Below are 21,689 nucleotides of genomic sequence, written 5' to 3' on the forward strand. Positions count from 1 at the left end.
AGGGGTGACCATGGAGCTGGCACTGGGTGGGGCTGGGAGTAATCAGAGGACCTACCCCTCTGACTCCTCCTCCCCTATGTGCCTGCCACACAGCTGGCTCTGGGCACACAGTGGAGGAAGGTAGATTTCCAGACCCTTCTGCCTCCTGGTTCCCCTCTGTACTGTGAGCACAGATATGGGAGCAGAGTCCCAGAGGGCTCCTTTCTTTATGACACTATCCCTCGCCCCCCACATCCTCTGTCCAGTTGCCCTAGTCTTGGATCTGCTTCCTCAGAGCAGCCATGGCTGAGCTCCTGAGACAGGACGAGGGGCCTGACAGGCCTTTGCCTCACAGCCCTCACCAAGACGCCCACTGACAGAAGGGCCAGGGTTGGTGCTTCGGGGTCGGGGTGATGCCTGCAGACACTTCGCCAGGAGCAGCAGTGTTCCCACAGGCTCTGCCCAGGTGCCCTCGAGGGTGGGACCAGGAAGGTCTTTGAGTGAGTGGAGGAAAAGGGTTTCTGCCCACCCAGCAGACACTGCACCCTGCTGCCTCCCTGTCCCAGCCTAGGCCTCTGTCCACCACCTGAGTGGAGCTTCACTGGCCTTGCTCAGCAGCACTGGCCCTGACAAACCCCAGGGGTGGCTGCTGAGAGCTCCAGGCCCAGCTCAAGTGACTAGCTTAGGCTTTCTCGTGTGGCAGCTGGGTTCAAGGAGCTACTGTCAGTAATTTTTTAAAACACCTTTAGGAAGTATAGTTTATTTCAGATGTACAAGTCAGTGATTTTAATGGTGCAACCATCAAATGTTTTGGAACATTTTTAATTCCTCAAGATCCCTTATGCCCATTTACAGCTAACCCTCTTCCTATACCCTACCTTAAAGGGCAGGCACTAATCTACTTTCTCTATAAATTTGCTTTTTCTGTACACTCATTTATATGGAATCATAAAGTATGTGACTTCTTGTCTGACTTCTATTTTTGAGATTAATCTACAAGGTTTCATGGGTCAGTAGTTTGTTCCTTTTAATTGCTGAAAGATTATATGGATATACCATGCCATTGGTTTTTAATAAGTCTATAATTTGTTTTGGAAACATTTTTTTGGTGGCCTAGTACATTGTTTTATCTTTAATGTTCCTTAGAAATTTTGAAAGAATATGTCTTGGGTATTTAGTTTATTATCCCTATTATATTAGAATCTTTGACTGTCATTGTCACTTTGTCAAATTCTTGTTTTTCTAGTATTTTTAAATGTAATTCTGAATACAATAATAGTTCAATATTTATACCCTTCTAGTATATACATCCTTGAGAGATGCAGGCCACTACAGTGGTAAAGACAGCTGCTAACAAAGAGTACCACAATAATGGAGGAAATATCCAGAAAGGTAAGGGGACAGACCAGTTGGCTTTATTCTGGGAGGAAAGAGATGCTAAATATAATTGGGCTAGATAGTTCCCACTCCAGTGTTGCTACTCTTTAAACTTTCCTCCCAGTAATGTGGTAAAATTCAGCAAGTTTTAACTTGGCAACCTCACTCCAGTGATTTTTAGTGAATATGGGCAGCCTATACAGGACCTATCAGGGAAATGGAAGATTTAGGGAACAGTAGGTGAACCAGAAGAGAGCATTTCCATCCAGCCAGGCCTTTGGGAACTGCTGATAGGCACAGTTGTCTTAAGTGGAAAGTGGGCAGGCTGACCTGTGCTACCCAAGTTGAATGTGATTTGACTGCACACAAATCTGAAATTTCTTTTTCTTTGGTAATGGTAGGAGAGAAAATAAGAAATGACAAGAGCATAAAAAGCAAGATAACTAAACTTTATATGCTTAGGATTGTACATGGTTTTAACTATTAAAAGGACTGTAGAAAAAATTTTAAATGCTATTTTAAGTCAGAATGGAAGTAATGAATTATTCAGCAAAGGAATTAATATAATTAACCATCCATTTTGGAAAAAATTAAGTTAGATTCCTACCTTATGCTAGAGAGAAAAAATCTACATAGTGTAGAAGGGCTGTGTTGTATACACACACAATAAATTATAGAAGAATGCTATTGTTTTCTTTTTAGAAGAATACTTTTATAATCATGTGGTAGGAAAGGCCACAGAGACAAAACCCAGAAGTCAGAGAAGAAAACTCTCTGGCACTCATCCAGTCTTAAGGAACCCATCCTCATGACCTCATCTAGCCTTGATTACCTCCCAAAGGCCCCATCTCCAGTTACTGTCACAATGGGAATTCAGGCTTTATTGTACAAATTTTGAGGGAGATACAATTTAGTCCATAGTGACAACCACGGAGGATATTTGTCATGGATAATGTAAAAGTATTCCTACATTGGGAAGAGCTTGGACCAGATCACATCTGAGTTATATTTTACTGTTGAGATTCTGTAATGTCCCTGCAGTTAACATTTTATTCTTTTTTTTTAATCAGATGAGCCTTCTAATCCTAAGGAAGGAAATTTGTCATCTTCCAGTGGTTGTAATGAAGCCAAAGTGACTTTTAGTGATGATGACTGGGATTTCTTGGCACTAGAACAAAGAGCTAATGACAAAGAAATCAGCAATATTGACAAAGTAGATTTACTGGAGCCATCTTTTACTGCGAGTTCAGATACTAACATAGAGAGTACTCGCTGTCAGTCAAGGGAGTTTGAAGACAGTATTGACTATGTTTTCTTGAATGAAACATACTCTGTACTTTATTCAGAGTCAAAATTAAAGGATGAAAGTCTTACTCTTTCAAATTCAGAATTAGGTTCTGAAATACAGAAAAGAGAGATGTTTTTTGATATTGTAGAACATAAACTTAATAAGATTATTGACTTAGAAAAAATCAAGATTTCAGATGATGATTGTAAAGAAACTGCTGAAGATGTCCAGAAGTATGATACAGATGAAGACTCACAGCAGGAATATCATAGTGCAGAAGAACAAGAATATCTGAGTAACCACTTAACTCTTGATCAAACAAAAACATTAAACATATCTAATTTGGAAGTTGTTGGATTAAGAAATTCAGGTTATGAAATTAAACATGCTGGCAATCTGGAAGTTAATCACATTAAATTGGAAAGTTCTAGCATCTCTTTAGATTCGATTGATGATTATGGACAAGAAGATTCACCTCATGTCTCCAAATACCAGAATTCTGTTATGTTAGGAGAGTATCATAAACCAAAGCATGAAAAGTGTAAGGATCAAGAGACTAGTTTAATGTATCACACAGTATTTGATGAAATTATACTAAGGAATAGTCCTTCTGAATGCCAGGAATCTCAGTCTAAGAGTGGTTTCTTTAACCTTCAACAAGCATTAAAAACCAACATTTATACTGGCAAAATTAAATCTCAAGTAACTGAAAGTAAAGATTTTTGTGGAAATGCAACTGTTGAGAACAAAATGTTACAACACCTTGAAAATCCTAGCACATTAGCACAGGAAAAAGCTTTAGAGACATTACTACAACCCTTTAAAGATTGTCAAACTTCCTGTACCTCTATTTGTGATGATTCAGTCATTTCTGCCTATGGACATTCACATTATAAAAGCCTGCCGAGCATTCCTAACTCAGTCCTAGATTATTCTGTTACTCCACCAAGGATTGGAGCCAAAGATAATCAGGCAATGAAAGAAGATAGCTCCCTAAAAGTTACTAATGGCAGTGCCACAAATAAAATGTGCTTTCATAGTGTAGAAGGAACACATCCCAAATTTGCAACAGAGGCAGCTAAGTGCACAATCACAGTTAATCAGACAGTGGATGTTAGCACTGATTTCAGGGCTTGTTTCACAAACAGCAGAGCGACAAGTACAAGACCTTCTGTAGTATCTACATCCAGCAACACAGAGATAACAATGATGAATAAAAAACGCCCTGGTGAATGGCAAAGGGGGAAACAAAGAAGTGTGGGTTGTAATACAGATTGGTCATACAGTCAAGACAATGAAGATACACCAGTGGCTGTGACAAAAGGATTGTTGGGAAAATCCCTCTCAGTCGACAGTTTAAAACCTAATGGAAATTTCTTAAATAAGGTAAAACAAATATAATTAATAATAGAATTTTATTTGACTTTATAAGGAGGCAGTGTGTGCTAATGTAAATAGAAGTTTAGCAGAGAATACTAAGGCTTTTGTGAGAAAATGCTAGATAAAGGAACAAGTGGATAGATTGCTGCCAACCCTATCCTTTTCTGGTGGCTGCTGTTGCCACTAAGTCCATTAGTTACTGGGTTTTACATTTTACCAGTTTGGAACCTCAGAACATGTGTTGTTTGGCATATAGTTCTAATATGATTTTAAATCATGCTTGCAGGATTCCCTGGAATCAAGAAAAACACCTGCTATTATAGACTTAAAGGAACATCCTGAGAGGTAAGTTAGATATATAAGCTTGCAGATACACATGGGGGAAAAATCAAAATAGTAATTTGCTTTTTATAGGGTACTCAACCATATATATATACATATAGGAGTCGCTTAGGCTTTTATATATATATACTAGAGGCCCGGTGCATGACATTCATGCACTGGGGGAGGGGGGAGGTTCCTTCAGCCTGGCCTGCGCCCTCTCTCAATCCTGGACCCCTCAGGGGATGTCCGCCTGCCGGCTTAGGCCGGCTCCCTGTGGGGAGCGTGAGGAGCGGGCCTAAGCCGGCAGTTGGGCATCCCCCGAGGTGTCCTTAACACTGCCATGGAGTCAGAAGAGGCTCCTGCCACCGCTGCTGCACTCGCCAGCCATGAGCCCGGCTTCTGGCTGAGTGGCGCTCCCCCTGTGGGAGCGCACTGACCACCAGGGGACAGCTCCGGTGTTGAGCGTGTGACCCCTGGTGGTAAGTGCGCATCATACCGACCGGTCATTCTGCCATTCAGTCGATTTGCATATTACGGTTTTATTATATAGGATAGGGTAAAAGCGACTGTTTGGCTGACTGGTAGCTATGTCATGCACTGACCACCAGGGGGCAGACGCTCAGGAGCTGCCGAGCTGCGGTTCTCAAGTAATGCACCTGGAACCAAAGAGGAGGGAACCCGATTTCAGGTGCATCACCCAAGAACTGCCCTCTCCAATCTCGCAATCTGGGACCCCTCGGGGGATATTGGAGAGCTGGTTTCGCCCAATCCCCATAGGCCAGGCCTAGGGACACCCACCAGTGCACGAATCTGTGCACTGGGCCTCTAGTATAGAATAATAGCTTAAAGGAACTTAAGAGATCATCTGCTCCAGCCATTTGCCTTCATACAAAAAAATACTAGGATAATATAGAATGTGAATGTTTTCTCATTGAGATTTCAGTCTCAGTTCCTTTAGAAACTCATGGCCTCTTTATTCAACCCAAATCCATACTGATTTAGTTACTCAATTTTCTTTCATTTGATCCCCTATAGAGCAAAATAAAATAGCACCTTTGGAAAATGTTATATATATGAAGAAGGAAATAGCTATGTTCACTTGGATGCTTTAATCTTGATTTTAATTCATTGTATAATTTACTTTGTACTTATTAGATACCCTTAGAATTCAGAACACTATGGTGAACTAGGAGGTGGGGATAGGGAAAAAGGGTAGTCTCTGAGAAGCCAAGTTAGTTTTCATGCTCTGAAGTCATTCACTTTTTACTTCATTCTTCTGAGTTTAATTCGGTATTCAATCCTATAAAATTAAATAACAGAGTTGGTTTCCTGACACAGCAGTATTGAGAAAAGTTAGGAATGGCAACTAGTAGCAAGAACTGTTATCATTCAGAAAATGTAGTGCTTTGGGGCTTTTTGATAAAATAACACAAAATATTTGCTTATAATAATGACAATTATTAAGAAAAAAGTCTGCTATGTCTGTTTTCTATTAAAAAGGTAACACATTTAAGAACGGTTTCCATCTAGAATGCTTATAACTTTAAAATGTTGGCCAAGGCTTGATTTAGGTTGAAAAACCTATTGATTCTGGTTAAAGTCAGTACTTTACTTCGGAATTCTTTTTCATAAAAGAAATTTTGAATGTGGGAATTATTTATTTCCTTGAGTTCTAGAAAGAATATATTTAGCTTTGACTCTTGACATTTCTGCTTTCCGTGGTTGTAATGTATTCCTGTAGCCTTTCCATGTCTGGTAGAAATTGATTTAAACTTGACAGGGAAATGTAAGAACTTAAAAACTGTTTCTAGAGGCACGTCATTAACAGAAAAATATTGGACATCTTACCTAACCTAGTCTTTTATTTTAAAGGGAACCTCAACTTTGGAAAGAGTTGGAGAAGAATTTGCCATCAAAGTGCTGTCAGAAAACAATGCAGAGAGCCATCAAAGCAGAGTTGCACCTTTTAAATATTCACTATCAGCTGTGTCATCGCCATTGTAGTGATATCTACAAACTTGTCATGGAAAATAGGGAAGGATTAAATAGGTGATTGTTAAATTTAAATCTGTGTCATTTTAGAAATTTATCACTAGCTTTAAATTCTAGAAAATTTCTTTAGTTTCATTTTTGAAGGGCAAAAGCAGGAGTAGATTGTAACTAGATTTTAAAATATAGTACACTTGAATTTCATGAAGAGACAACAGTGCATGTTGGGATGATGAATCCAGTAAAAAGATAGATTTGATGTTTCTTATGAAGTCCAAGTATGGACGAAGTAAGTTGCAGGGTTTTCGCAAGACATTCCATCACATTCTCTCTGGCTTATATAATGGGGATTGCTGGTACTGCTTCTATTTTATCTTCTGTGGTTCATGTTGTTTTATTAAACATTTAAAAGAAAATACTTTAAAGATCTGATAGAATTAGAACTAAGTATATTATATAATATTAGTGTTAAATGGATGACTTCAGCCTAAATCAGTTTTGTGAACTTAACTTTTGAACAGGAATTTGTCAACTAATTCTACTAAAAAGGAACTAGGATCAGCACTACTGTCTGTTTTGGGAGACTTAAAAGTTAAATATGTAAGCTTGAAAGAAAAAGTAAACAAGGGCATTCCACTGGAAGAGCTGCCCCCTCTGTCAGTAGAATCAAAACTATTATCTACCTTCTCTACTTTTGCTTCCAGGGTATGTATTTTATGTCTTAGGAATACAATTTTTACTTTCTTTAGACAAAAGATTTTCAACTAAAAGATTTTTCTTCCCTTTTATATCTTTCCAGCTAATGAAAAAAGAATCACATGTGTAAGTTAAGGTTTAATTTGATCTTAAAAATTGCTTAATTTAGTTAATTTTAAGTTTTCTATTTTGGTCCTTATTTAAGACATTGACAAATCTTTAATGAAATGTTTATCTGTTTAGCTTTTCAGGAGCAGATTCTGAACTAGATAATCAAAGTACATGTGATGTTGATGTGTCTTCAAGCCTGAAAAAGACACTCTCTCAAGTGAGATTTTTTGTTTTGTTTTTTAGTTCATCAGTATAAATCTGTGATCTTATGGCTTAAGTGAAGTAAACTATAATTTGCAGAAGTTCTCACATCCTTCTTTTCATTTAACTGGCTTACTTTGTGTACTGCTATTTGAAGGATATAACTAATTAGAAGGAACATATGTCCTAATCAAACAGATGTCAACAGTATATGTTGAGACGATGACCATATAATGTATCTTTATACCAGGAGATTTGAGGATGAAACGTAGTGATGTTCATATGGCGAGATACAAACCTGGACTGTCTCAAGCAAACCATGACTTATGCCCACCATCATGTTGACCCAGTGTGATAAAAACTAATATCTTAGAGAATTTGTTTCTTGAGGTAGAGCAAAATAATGTCATTCATTTTAGACAGGGCAAAATTTTAATTCTTCCTTTATTGACATGATGGATATAATTTTAATATGCTTTTCGTAGGTTTTCTTGACCTCTCTTGGTCCCAAGGAAATTTTCTTCACTCCACAAATTGTGAAGTGCTGTAGAATCATAAATTAGATTCCATTATCAAGTGAGGCAGTGGGGTAGGATAGCTGATGTTTATTTTTACTTTCTGACTTTGGTTTTAACCCTGAGGTTATATTATATGGGTAGTCTTATATAAGAAGATGCATTCTCAAGCCAAAAGTGGATACTTAATTGGTTTACATTTCTTTCTATTAACATAAGTGATTAAAAGTAAATTACTTTAGCAATTTATTCCACCGTTGTACTCGACCCTATTATACACAAAGAATTAACAGATCTAAAAACAGATTTGGATATTCTCACATTTCTTATGTAGTTTACTTAACTTGTTTATTTCATGATATAAAATGTTCTAGAGAGGTTGTGTTTCATCATTGTAATGGTAGCAGTGGTATAACCTCATTTGGGGAAGAACAATACATTATTTTTAAAACTACAAGATGTAGATAGACATAATTTTTATGATCTAAGCTTTGGCTGTAAAACAGTATCTTTAAAAAATGTTTTTTGATTTTATAGAGGGATAGAGAGATCGAAACATTGATCAGCTGCCTCCTGCAAGGCCCCTACTGGGGGTTGAGCCAGAAAACAGGGCATGTGCCCTGACTGGGAATTGAGCTCCTGAACTCCAATCTGTGAACTCTTGGTCATGGGTCGATGCTCAGCCACTGAGCCACACCAACTGGGCAATAAAACAATATTTTAAGTTGTAATCATATTTTAATATCTGTCTCATTAAATTAACAGGTTATACCTGAAAGCCAGTGTAGTATAGTGTGTCTAAATTTTAGTTACTTATGTACCATCTTCACAATTTTCCATAGCCATATATTGCCTGTAATATTACTTGCTTTGTGTTCTTCTTTAAACAGTTCTCCTTTTTAAATAAACTTATGTAAAGAGTAACTTATTTACTATTATATTTGGGAAAGAAACATTACTTCCCATAGATATAAGCCATATTAAATACATAATTTAAATGTTAATATGGAAAGTACTTATATGTATACCTTCAAAAATCATCTGAATTACTTTAAGAGTATGTATGCCACACTTTGCTAAATAATGGTAGTGTTAGCATATAGTCACTATACACAGACTAGGGTCATTCAAATCCTAATTCTCATGAACTGTATGACGTTCCGTTTGCTCACCTGCAAATGTGAGTGGAGAATGATTTTGCTCTCAGAGCCTTCATTGTTGTGAGGGCTAAGGCCAGTGAATAGTGCCACCGCATAGTAAGAGCACCATAACTATTAATCCTTACTTACTTTCATTGCTTTTATTATTTTAATCCTCAGGTGTCTTTATTATCTGACAATAGTCATCCTAAACAAGGTACATCACCCAAGGAAGATGATTTAAAAAATGGTGATATAGATGGATACTTTAGTCAGCTGAAACTTGATGATAAAGGTCAGTATAAAAATGTATTGTCTTGTGTCATTGCCAGAAAAAAATAAGCTTTAAAATGTCCCTAGTGCCCATTCATTAAATCAAAATAAATATTCTTAATTGACTGAATGGCATCATTCTGATTATGAATGGTTTGTTCTTTTTGCATGTACTTGGCATCTTTAAGGTTACTTAATACTATCTATAATAATAAAAGTGTAATATGCTAATTAGACCGGACGTCCTTCCAGACAACCTTCCGGATAAGGCCACGGCGGCAGGGGCCGAGGCAGAGGCGTCCGCCGTGGCGGAGGCTGAGCCCCTTGCACAAATTTTGTGTATCGGGCCTCTAGTATCTGATAATGGCAAATAATAATACAGACTTTTATTCTCCTGGTTCATGTCTTACAATCTAAAAATTCTTCTGTCCAATTTGTATTTCTGCAAATTGTGTAATATTTTTCATTTTGTTTTCTATGAAAAAAGATGATCATTCCAAAAAGATCACTAATTCAATTTTTAAAGAAATAAAGAGCTGCCGTACTGTTTAATATCTTTGTAAAGACATTTGTTGTTAGTCTGTGTAGAGAGATGATACAAATCTCTTTAATAAAGAATAATTTAAAAATCTGAAAAACAAGACTAGAGGTTGGTGTTAATTAAAGGAAAACTGGGAAGCAAATCACTCAGACTGAAAAGTACTTTTTATTTAAGGACTGCTGAAAATCCCTTCTCAAAGAATCAGCTCCACCCCCATCCTCACCTGAGGACATGCTTCCTTTGATTCTAGAGGGAGGGAGAGAGAGAGAGAGAAACATCAATCTGTGGCCCCCGTACACACCTCAACCAGGGATTGAACCGGAAACCTGGGTATGTGCGCTGACTGGGAATCGAACTCACGACCTTTTGGCGTATAGGACAATGCTCCAACCACCCGAGCCACCCAGCCAGGGCCCTTCTCAGAGAATCTTTATGCTTGGTTCTCCTATTTTGCTAATAATTTATTTTTATACTTAAAACTAGTAATTGTCATCATGCTGATTTATTCTGAGAAGCTTTTAGGTAACTTCTCAGAAGGCAAGCCTACATTATTCATAGCTACTTGTGTTCAATCTCTCAGATCCCAAACATTATCAAGAAACAAGTGAAGACTGGTTTGATGCTAAAGAGAGCCTGACAGGAGTTGACTGCTCAGGAATACAAGAAAATCAAATAGAACACGACAAATGGGATCCAAACTTTACATCAGGTTGGTTCTTAACAGTTTTCTAAGAAATCCTACCCTAGCTCTATTTATTTATTTATTTAATCTTTATTGTTGAAAGTATTATATATGTCCCCTTTTTCCCCCCATTAACCCCCTCCAGCCCACCCGCACCTCCCCAGGCCTTCACCAACCCATTGTCTGTGTCCATGGGCCATGCATATATCCATACAAGTTAACCTGGCTCATTTTTAAAATAGTACTTACTGTCTTCTGTTATTGGGGGGGACTAAGCTGTTTTAAAATTTTATTTCAGTTTGTGGATTTTCTTTATAAATATAAAAAATGAGAAAATTAGCCATTTGGAGGTCATTTCTCTTTCAGAAAACTGCTAAAAGCTTAAATCCGCCCTGGCCAGCGTTGCTCAGTGGTTGGAGCATCAGCTCATGAACTGATGGGTCAAGGGTTTGATTTCTGATCTAGGGCATGTACCTCGGTTGCAGGTTCAATTCCCAGCCCCTGTTGGGATGTGTGTGGGAGGCAACCAATCAATTTGTCTCTCACATCAATGTTTCTCTCTCTCTCCCTCCCCCACTCCCACTCTCCTCCCTCTTCCCTTCCTCTTCCATCCCTTCCACTCTCTCTAAAAAAAAAAAGGCAATGGAAAAAATACCTTGTGGTGAGGATTAAAAGAAAAATCAACCAAGGAATGTATCAATAAGTGGAACAACAAATCAATCTTTCTCTCTCAAAAAATCAATAAGTAAAAAAATTTTTTAAGTATGAGAAAATTTAAATTACCTGAAGTGTCTCCAACCTATAATAATCACTATTAATATTCTTTACCATTCTTTCATGTATTTTATGCATATATTTAATACACATATATAGTTTTAAATAAATGACATTATATAATCTAGTTTTATTGTAATTACTTTTTTCCTTGCATTTTTCTCCATATTACTAACCACATACTGTGTATTTTTTTTACTTAATATATTGACTGCCTTCCCACACTCACACGTGAGGCCAAGAATTGTTTATGCTTTGTTCACTGCCTATCCTGAGTGCCCCTGGGGTACTTAGTAGATATATTATATTACACTAGTACAAGGGGAGGTGATGGGTATGATGTACGTCTCCTGATTTCTATTCACTTACCTTTTCTATTGTGCTCCCTTCTCACCCTAATGTAAAAATATAAATTATAAAGGTAAATAATTAGTTTCACTATTTTCTCTATACAGCACATTATAAACCAAAGAAATTATCAAGTTAAATTAATGAAGAAGAGTAGGTATTATTGCCTAGAGAGGAAGAATTCTACCTGAATTCTAGCACCACCACTGACTAGATTTGTGACCTAAACTCCTAAGACTTCAGTAACCTCATCTAGAAAATGGAAATGATAACAGTTGTACCTCACAGGGTGGTTAGAACATTACATGAGATGACACATAGAAAATGCTTGGCATAGTGCCTGGATAGGGGAAGCACTCAGTAAGGGTTAGATTCTTATTATATAATGAAAATAAAAATTGTAATTATCCCATTATAAAAATTATAAAACATATAAATAAAAACTACTTTAAGAATTCATTCAACTGCCGAAACCGGTTTGGCTCAGTGGATAAAGCGTTGGCCTGCGGACTGAAAGGTCCCAGGTTCGATTCCGGTCAAGGGCATGTACCTGGGTTGCGGGCACATCCCCAGTAGGAGATGTGCAGGAGGCAGCTGATTGGTGTTTCTCTCTCATCGATGTTTCTGACTCTCTGTCTCTCTCCCTTCCTCTCTGTAAAAAATCAATAAAATATATTTTAAAAAAAAAAGAATTCATTCAACAGATATTTATTGTGTACCTCTCTATGTGCCAGGTATAGGTTTTGGTAGTAGCTTGAAAAAAATCTCAATTCAGTGAATCCTTTTTTTTATTTCAGACCAGGTTCTCTTAAAAGTACAGACTGAAAATGCAGTCCAGGACTTTTGAGTAATCTATAATCCTAGTATTTGTGATTTCTAAAATAGTGCTATCTAAAGCAAGTTCTTTGACCTCCCCCCATTCTTATGTGCCATTACTATTACCACAGCTACATACCAGCTGTTGATATTGTCTGATTTAAATGTTTTCTTGGTGTGGTTTTCCCCAGCAAAGTCATATGAGTCAGGAAAGCCCTGGCCAGCATTAGGGTGGACTAGGATCCTGTGTGCATTCCATGTCTTAGCACTTCTCTGAGCATAGACAAGTGAAGACACTGTCTTCATTATGGTGTAATTAATTACTGTTAACTTATTGATCCATTTTTGAGCTACAAGAGACTTTAATATCAATGAATCCAATCCCTTTATTTTTAAGATGATATGATTAATGCCCAGAAATGTTAAAACTTTTCTCCAGGCTCTTGGTCTTCAGTCTAGTGCAGATATTTGCTAATTATGTCTTTTTTTTTAAATTATGACTTTATAATAAGTGTTATGATAATTTATATATATAAAAGCCTAAGCGACCGGCCAACCAGTAGCTATGATGTGCACTGACCACCAGGGAACAGGCGCTCAACGCAGGAGCTGCCGAGCTGGGGTGACTTGGCAGCTGCAGTTCTCAGGTAACGCACCCGGAACCAGAGAGGAGGGAGCCCGATTCCAGGGTGCGTCATCAATACCTGAGAACCGCCCTCTCACAATCCAGGACCCCTCGGGGGATGTCGGAGAGCCAGTTTTGGCCCAATCCCTGCAGGCCAGGGCGAGTGACCCCCCACCGGTGCATGAATCCGTGCACTGGGCCTCTAGGAAAAAAATAAAGTAACACTTTTCACTTAAAAATATCGACATAATAATGGTTATCTTCTGTTTTGTGTTATGTTTTTCTATAAGCAGAAATTAAGAATGCTGAACCCTTACAAAGAGATAAAGGTTATTTGGTACATGTTGGCGGTCTCTGCCCTTCAGTATCTGAGGTATGCTAGGATTTATTTTTTGAGCTTTATTTTCAGATTTGTTAGGTGTTCATATTTTGATTATTTATTGTTGTTTTCTACCTTTCACAAACTTTTATTTCTCTTCTTTTAGGCTGATTTAAGGTCTCATTTTAAAAAATATCAAGTTTCTGAAATTTCAATTTATGATTCTTCTAATTACAGGTATATTTTCTAAATTCAATAAGTGTGCATTTGTTATGTGTCTGCTGTGTGCCAGAGGCTCTGTACTAGACATTAACCAGGTGGTGATAGGGCCATTCTAGTAGAGCTTCCCTGACTCCAGTAAAGGGACACACGTGGACAAGCAGCTGCAATCATTAACTGGTGCTGCCCTTCATCAGGTCTTTTTCATGGTACTCTTCACCTTGTTACTACTGACACGTAGCAGTTACTGGATTTGTGCACTTGATCTTGTTTCACAGTGGCAGTGGAGTGCTTTAGTCAAGAGAATGGGCTCCACAGCTCTGTGGCTGGGTTTAGTTCCCAGCTCCATCAATACTTGCTGCATAAATTTGGACAAATTAATCTTTCTGTACCCCAGGCTCTTTATAAAGTAAGAATAGTAACTCCAGTACCTTCATTGCTCTGAAACTGTTTTTAGTTAAGTAAAGCAGCAAGTATAAAGCATGGCATGTAGCAGGTGCTCAGAAAACTGTACCTTTATTATTTTTATTATAATTCTTTGTCGATATTTTTATATTCTATTTTTAGGTAGATAACTTTACCATATGCATATAACCATATATATGTATGTTGCCACTTTCTGTTTTGTGACATTGCCATAACATTCAAAAGTATCAAATACTAATGCCAAGAGCTCAGTGGAAATACCTTTACTGTTTTATCACTAAACATGATAGCTGTTCATTTCAGACATTAAAACTTTATCAATTAAGAAAGGATCCTATTTGTAGTCGAGGTTGAAATTTATTAAAAATAGGTGTTTAATTTTGTCTTACATGGAGTCACTAAAGACATGTGCTTTTCTATTTTTATATTTTAGATATGCATCTCTTGCTTTAAAAAAAAACAATGATGCAAAGTCTGCTGCGAAAGAAATGAATGGGATAGAAATAAATGGGAAACCAGTAAATGTGCGACTTGTTAAAAGTCCTGGAGAATGTACATCGCCACTTTCCTCCAAAAGTGGAAGGAGAATTAGTTTGAATAGTTTGGAGAAAAGCACCAATAAAGACATCAGCTCAGCTTCCTCTGCTCCTAGATTGCCCAGAACTAGGCCAAGGCCGCTGGGATCCAAGCAAGACAGTGAATTTTTCCATTTTGACCAAGAGGTTAGTTTTCCTGGTTAGCTCCTTTAAATGGTCTTTGTGTGTGTGCCACCTTGAAGTAGCTGTGTAGAACAAATGACTCTAAAACTATCAATCTTAAAATGGGAATGAGAAAGTCAATCTGAATGATTTTTAACTGTGGATCCACCCTAACCTGCTTTTATACGACTCTAGTTCTCCTGAGGGAAAACGTAGATCTTTGCAGACCTAGCTACAGAAAAACTCGTTTCCCTTTAACTTTAACTAGGTTCATTGCCAGTGCTTTGCAGTATTTTATCTCTTTATTTGTGGACCATACTACATCATTCTTTTTAACACATCCTTATCTCATACTTCTTAAAACCATATAATGTAGTCATTTAATTACATATGCCCTCATCTTTAAACACCACATGGGAAGTTTCTCCCAAACAAGTAGTTTATATACAGTGTCTTGATTTCTTTGTTTCTCTTCATCTGACTTTAGCAAAATGCCTGGCATCACTTAGGCATTCCATCGTTTTTTTATTTTATTTTACATACAGTAAAACCTACTTTGTTTGGTGTCTGTGTGTTTGCACAAATGCATATAGACATGTGGTTACATGTCTGTTGCATTTGTACAGACACCAAACAAGATAGTCAAGATACAGAATAGTCCATTCCAAAACACTCTCTTGTGCTCCTCTCTTTTTCTTCTTGCTATGTTTTTACCTTTTCCAGAATGCCATACCAATGGAATAGTATGTGGCCTTATTAGTTTGGCTTCTTCCACTTACCTTAGTGCATTTGAGATAGATGTATGTTGTGTTGTAGCACCAGTTCCTGCTCATATTTTGACCTTTTTTATTGGGTTGTTTATTTTCTTATTACTGAGTTCTGAGAGTTTTTTATGTTCTGAATATAAATTCTTTATCAGCTTGATATGTGATTTGCAAGTACTTTCTATACTTTGTCTTTTCATTTGTTTAATAGTATTTTTATCAGAACAATAGTTTTTAATTTTGATGAAGTACCATTTATCTGTTTTTTTTTTCTTTATTAACGTGCTTTTAGTGTCGGATCTAAGAAACCCATCTTATAAAGATTTTGAGTGAATTTTTATGTAATGTGTAAGATACGAATTGAGGTCATTTTTTTCTTTGTTTTTGTTTTACGTATGGAAGTGTTCTAGCATCACTGTTGAAAAAGACTATCCTATCTCCACTGAATTATCTTTACACTTTTATTAAAAATCAATTGATCATACTTGTATGGGTCTGTTTCTAGACTAACTGTTCTCTTCTGTGGATCTGTTTATCTATATTCACCAATACTACACTATGTTGATGATTGTAGCTTTATTGTAAGCCTTGATATCAAGTAGAATGAGTCTTCCAGCTTTGTTCATTTTCAAAATTGTTTTGCCTATTCTAGTCTCTGACTTTCTGTATAAATTTCATAATTCAACTTGTCAGTATCTACCAAAAACTCCTACTTTGATTTTTACTGAGATTATATTGAGTCTATAGATCAGAGCAGATCCCTTTTTAGTAAGTGGATGAAAGAAATACTTGTTGGATAAGACAAAGGCATCTCTTCTAATTATGTCCTTTATTCCATCCTTTCTATAACTCCATTCTTGGAGTTACCCCAATTCTTTTCTGTACTATTAGTGATTCCATTTCTTCATGCAGACTTTTCTTGCTACTTAGAGTCATCTAGAACTCTTCCTATCCTGGCAAGATTTTCACTTGACTTTACATTCTTTTGAAGTTACCCTTCCTATTTGCCCTGTGTTTTTACTGCCAAACTTCCCAAATTTTTGTCTCTAAAATTTTATTTTAACTGCTTTTTTCGTTCTCACTAGTGACCTTTTTATTGGTCTTTCCCCCCCATCGACCTTTTTTTTTTTTTTTTGACCACCTAGCCCAGCTGGGGGCAAACTACGGCCCGTGGGCCGGATCCGGCCCGTTTGAAATGAATAAAACTAAAAAAAAAAAAAGACCGTACCCTTTTATGTAATGATGTTTACTTTGAATTTATATTAGTTCACACAAACACTCCATCCATGCTTTTGTTCCGGCCCTCCGGTCCAGTTTAAGAACCCATTGTGGCCCTCGAGTCAAAAAGTTTGCCCACCCCTGACCTAGCCTCTTTGACTCTTTTTTTAAACAATATACTTTTATTGATTTCAGAGAGGAACAGAGAGAGAGAGAGAGATAGAAACATCATTGATGGGAGAAAATCATTAATTGGCTGCCTCCTACATGCCCCACACTGGGAATCCAACCCGTAACCTGGGCATGTGCCCTGACCGGGAATCAGTGACCTCCTGGTTCATAGGTCGATGCCCAACTATTGAGTCACACTGGCCGGGCAAGCCTCTTTGACTCTTGATTATCCCTTTCTCAAAAGTCATTTTTTTTTTCATCTCAGTGACACTCAAGTTTTTTTAAAAAATATTTTATATGTTTTTATTGATTGCAGAGAGAGGAAGGGAGAGAGAGATAGAAACATCAGTGATGAGAGAGAATCATTGATTGACTGCCTCCTGCATACTCCCCACTGGGAATTGAGCCCCAAACCCGGGCATGTGCTCTGACTGGGAATTGAACCGTGACCTCCTGGTTCATGAGTCAACACTCAACAACTGAGCCACACCAACCAGGTGACACTTCATGTGTAAGATGTGTTTTTTTGGTACATAACCTCAGTCCACAGTAAGAAAGAATAAACAAAGTACAGTTGGGCTGCATGGGGACCTGAACTGGAAATTTGGGAACTGTGGCTTTTCCCGTCCTCATGTAGTAGATATGGTTTCTTGCCTTTACAACCCTGTATGTTCCATTCCTCTGCACATTGGCTTTCTCTGTCTGATCATGACTTTTCCTCCATTTGACTTTATTTTGCTTAATGTTAACTCTGCAGTATTATTCAGTTTGAGCTTCTATTATTTGATTGATTAATTTGCTCTATGTTTCAATTCCTCATTCTTTAGACAGGGAATCTGCCTGACCCAGCCTGTGATTTTTGTGTTCATCATTTCAGGTGATGCACTCTTGCTTCAGTCAGCTGGGGCAGTGGCCATGGAGTTGGTAGAGGGAAAGTTATGTGGTAGAAATAAGGCACCATGGGCCAGGGTAGGAGTATGTTATCTTAGAGTATGTGGGTAGAGAAGTTTCTATTACCAGCTTGTTAAACTATACTCTCAAGTTCTCTTACCTTCCCAGCAATTTCTTGTCACCCTTCTTTTTCTTGGATTCTCAACATTTATTCATTTAGGAAATATTATATACAATGAGAGGCAGGATAGTGATGATTAACAACAACACATTCATAACCTGGCTCTGCCCCCTACTCATCATATGATTGAGCAAGTTACATCAACTTTGTGTCTGAGCTTCCTTGTCTTTTTTTAAAATATATTTTTATTGATTTCAGAGATGAAGGGAAAGGGAGAGAGATAGAAATATCAATGATGAGAGAGAATCATTGATTGGCTCCCTTCTATATGCCCCCCACTGGGATCCAGTCTGCAGCATAGGCACATGTACTGACCGGGAATTGAACTGTGACCTCCTGGTTCATAGGTCGACACTGAACCACTGAGCTACACCAGCTGGGCCTGAGCTTTCTTATCTTAACATGGGGATAATAGTTTCTACTTCACAGATACTGTGAGGTTTAAATGACTTTAATACAGAAAATTTTTAGGACTGTGCCTGGCATGGCAAATATGCGCAATAAATAGTAGCTGTCGTTGTTTACCAGTAATTTGGCTCTTTCATGGAACTCTCATCCTCCCTGTGGTTTCAACTATCACTTAAACTGCTGTATCCCAAACATTTATTTATTTAACTAACAGTTACGACATGCCAACTGTGTACACTGTACTAGACCCTGGGAAAGCAGCAGTGAACAAAACAGACAAAAATCTGTGTTCTTGTAGAGCTTGAATCTAGTGAAGGAGATAAGGCAATAGCAAAGAAGTAAAATATCTGAGATGACATTTAATATTTCACATATCTTGTCCTGATTTTTCATCTGGGCTTTAAAGTCACAGCTCTTCCTTTGTTGAACTTGGGATTTACAGTGGTTTCATACAATGTATAGCATACTTGCCTGGTTAATAGTAATTAATTATTTTAATTTTGTCTCTTCAGTTGGATTATAAGATCCATAAGTGGAGAGGGTTCCATTTTATATCACTAGTTTTCTTCCCTGGCCTTTTCTGCCCCCCTCCCCTTTCCCTGCATGTGGTACATTCTGGGCATATAGTTTATGCTCATTAAACATTTAGTAAACAAGATGTAGATTATTTATAACTATCATGCAGACCAGTTTTCCTCTGTCAGGTTGGGTAAAAGAATTAAGCCTTCATGCCCTAAGCCTAAGATAGATAGCCATTATATATAATGAATTAGCCTCTCTCCTAGCTATTGGGAACTAGTTATATCCTATCTTTAGGAAAGTTGAGAAAATAGATCTGTGTTCTGTGGCTCAGATGAGGAATCCCATTCGAGAAAGACTGGTTTAGACATAACTTCAAATACTTGATCACTGCTATAAAAAAATGTGTTTGCCATTTTTTTAATACATGGCCCTGAGCACAGCTCAAGGAAATCTACTTGGTATAAATAATCCCAAATCAAAGTAAGTTTCTTAAAATTTTTGATTTTACAATTTGTAATTATTATTATCATTACTGTTTTAATTTTACTATTATTGAAATTTTAAATTTTGTTTTAATTAAGTAATCTGGATTGTCTCTATGTAACGGTTACTGATTGTAAGAAACTTTTAAAATGCTTATTTAGGGTGTCAAGAAGAAGAATTGTAAACAGATTGAATCTACTAAATTATTACCTGATACACCTATTCGATTCATACCTCCAAATACATTGAACCTGCGTAGCTTTACCAAGATCATGAAGAGACTTGCTGAACTACATCCAGACGTTAGCAGGTAATGACCACAATTATATTTTAACTGGCTGTAAAATTTGAATGTAAGTATGTAGTTTATTTCAATAACTTAGCTGTATTTGGAATGCACAGATGCTTTGGAAAGGACAACTGCTCAGGTATGTTTTCCTTTTACACAGAGACCATATTATAGATGCTCTTCAGGAAGTACGAATAAATCATAAAGGTTTTCTGAATGGCTTATCTATTAATACTATTGTGGATATGACTTCGTCTGTTTTGAAAAACTCTGCTTCCAGTTAGAAATAAAAGAAGCAAAAGGTAAGTCAATTATATCTTTTATATTTAACCATTACTTCAAATTTTAAGTTACTGATTTCATTTTTCCAAATGAAAAGAATATTATTTTTTATTTATTTATTTTTTAAATATATTTTATTGATTTTTTACAGAGAAGAAGGGAGAGGGATAGAGAGTTAGAAACATCGATGAGAGAGAAACATCAATCAGCTGCCTCCTGCACGCCCCCCACTGGGGATGTGCCCGCAACCAAGGTACATGCCCTTGACCGGAATCGAACCCGGGACCCTTCAGTCTGCAGGCCGACGCTCTATCCACTGAGCCAAACCGGTCAGGGCGAATATTATTTTTTAAATAATATTATAAAATAAAAAATAGACTGTATTAGCATTATTTTTTTTTCTTTCATGTATTAGCATTATTAATGCAAAACCAGTTACCCCAAAGTTCAGTGACTTAATGTTTAACATCTCATTGTTTGCAAATCAGGATTCAGAAACGGTGTGGCTGGGTGGTTTTAGTGTAGGGACGCTCCTGATGTTGCAGTCATGATGCTGGTCTAGGCTTCAGTCATCTGGAGGTTTGACTGAGATTGCAGGATCTGCTCACTTGCATGGCTATTGGGGAGTCCCCTGTACCACCCACTAGGCTCAGTGATTCACTAGGAGAACTCACATTATTCAATACATAGTTATACTCATGGCTATGATTTATGACCATGAAAGATACAAAGCTAAATACATAAAGGGGGAAGGGTTCATAGGGTAATGTCTGGAGAAAACCAGGCACAAGCTTCCAAGAATTCTTTCCCAGTGGAGTCACACAAGATGTGCTTATTTCCTCCAGTAGTGAGTTAGGACAGCACACATGGAAGGTCCACCAGGAAAGCTCACTAAAGACTCAGTGCTCAGTGTTTTTATTGGGGGCTGGTAACATAGGTACCCACTGCTTAGCTGCTAAGCCTTAGCACGTACCAAAGTTCTAGACTCTGAGAAGGAAAGTAACTGTTCAGTATAAACCACGTTGCTTATACAGTGCTGGCATAGTAGGCCACTCCCTTCTGGGATCAATGGGAGCCCTCTTCAAATCCAAGTTCCTAGACACCAGCCAGTGGCCAACCTTGCAAGCAGGTCTTTCTGAGGACACAGCAGTCTCAGGCCCACTGTGTTACCTCTCTTTTCCACACATGTACCAGTTAAGTACAAAGGCATGTAATCTTCGGGGTAATTACTTTAAAAGAACAATTTTGAAAAGCATGTAAAAAATTATGTTGGGCCTCCCACCCCAAGCTCTTCCCAGGTTTCACTGTGAGTTCTCTGTCCCTTTGACTTACTATCTATTTATACATAAAGTTCACCGACAGAATGTCAGTTTTTCAGTAGAATCATGAATTACCCCAGCAATTAAACCCAATTAGCATTTGTGGGGGCCTTTGGTAGCCAGGAGCTATTAACAAGTGTGAAAATGCACAGGCGCCCCAGAAAGAGAGCCCCCCATTCCAGCATGCACAGTGGAAACAGGAGACAGCACTGCAAGGCAGGGGGCCCCAACCAACACCAGGCCCTCACTCATGAAGCTCATTTAAGCCGCTGTCTCAGCAGCCTCAGGTGAGAAGCCTGCTGGCAGCACTGGCTGGGAGGTGTATCCCAGCTCCCTGCTGCGTTGGGGGCGGGGGGGGGCAGGCAGGGCCAGCCCCCAAAGTGCCCGTCCAGGCCTCCAGTCCCTATTCAGGGAAGAGGGTGAGGCATCTTTGCAGTTTTC

The 21,689-nt window shown here is 37.9% G+C and overlaps 1 protein-coding gene across 1 annotated transcript in view; it reads left to right on the forward strand.

Moving 5' to 3' along the window:
- Positions 1–1,298: 1,298 nt before the first annotated feature.
- RBM44 (RNA binding motif protein 44) overlaps positions 1,299–21,689 on the forward strand; it is a 22,301-nt gene continuing 1,910 nt past the window's right edge. Inside the window, exons 1-14 of the mRNA XM_005863714.2 lie at positions 1,299–1,371; positions 2,427–4,030; positions 4,311–4,369; positions 6,221–6,397; positions 6,859–7,042; positions 7,137–7,159; positions 7,277–7,361; positions 9,180–9,294; positions 10,394–10,522; positions 13,352–13,431; positions 13,544–13,614; positions 14,456–14,744; positions 19,520–19,668; positions 19,808–19,949. Coding sequence (XP_005863776.1) covers positions 1,299–1,371; positions 2,427–4,030; positions 4,311–4,369; positions 6,221–6,397; positions 6,859–7,042; positions 7,137–7,159; positions 7,277–7,361; positions 9,180–9,294; positions 10,394–10,522; positions 13,352–13,431; positions 13,544–13,614; positions 14,456–14,744; positions 19,520–19,668; positions 19,808–19,931 — 3,162 coding nt within the window. The 3' untranslated portion in view covers positions 19,932–19,949. The remainder of the gene's footprint in view (positions 1,372–2,426; positions 4,031–4,310; positions 4,370–6,220; positions 6,398–6,858; positions 7,043–7,136; positions 7,160–7,276; positions 7,362–9,179; positions 9,295–10,393; positions 10,523–13,351; positions 13,432–13,543; positions 13,615–14,455; positions 14,745–19,519; positions 19,669–19,807; positions 19,950–21,689) is intronic.

Source organism: Myotis brandtii, unplaced genomic scaffold (assembly GCF_000412655.1).
Source record: "Myotis brandtii unplaced genomic scaffold, ASM41265v1 scaffold180, whole genome shotgun sequence".
In the NCBI taxonomy this organism is placed as follows: Eukaryota; Metazoa; Chordata; class Mammalia; order Chiroptera; family Vespertilionidae; genus Myotis; species Myotis brandtii.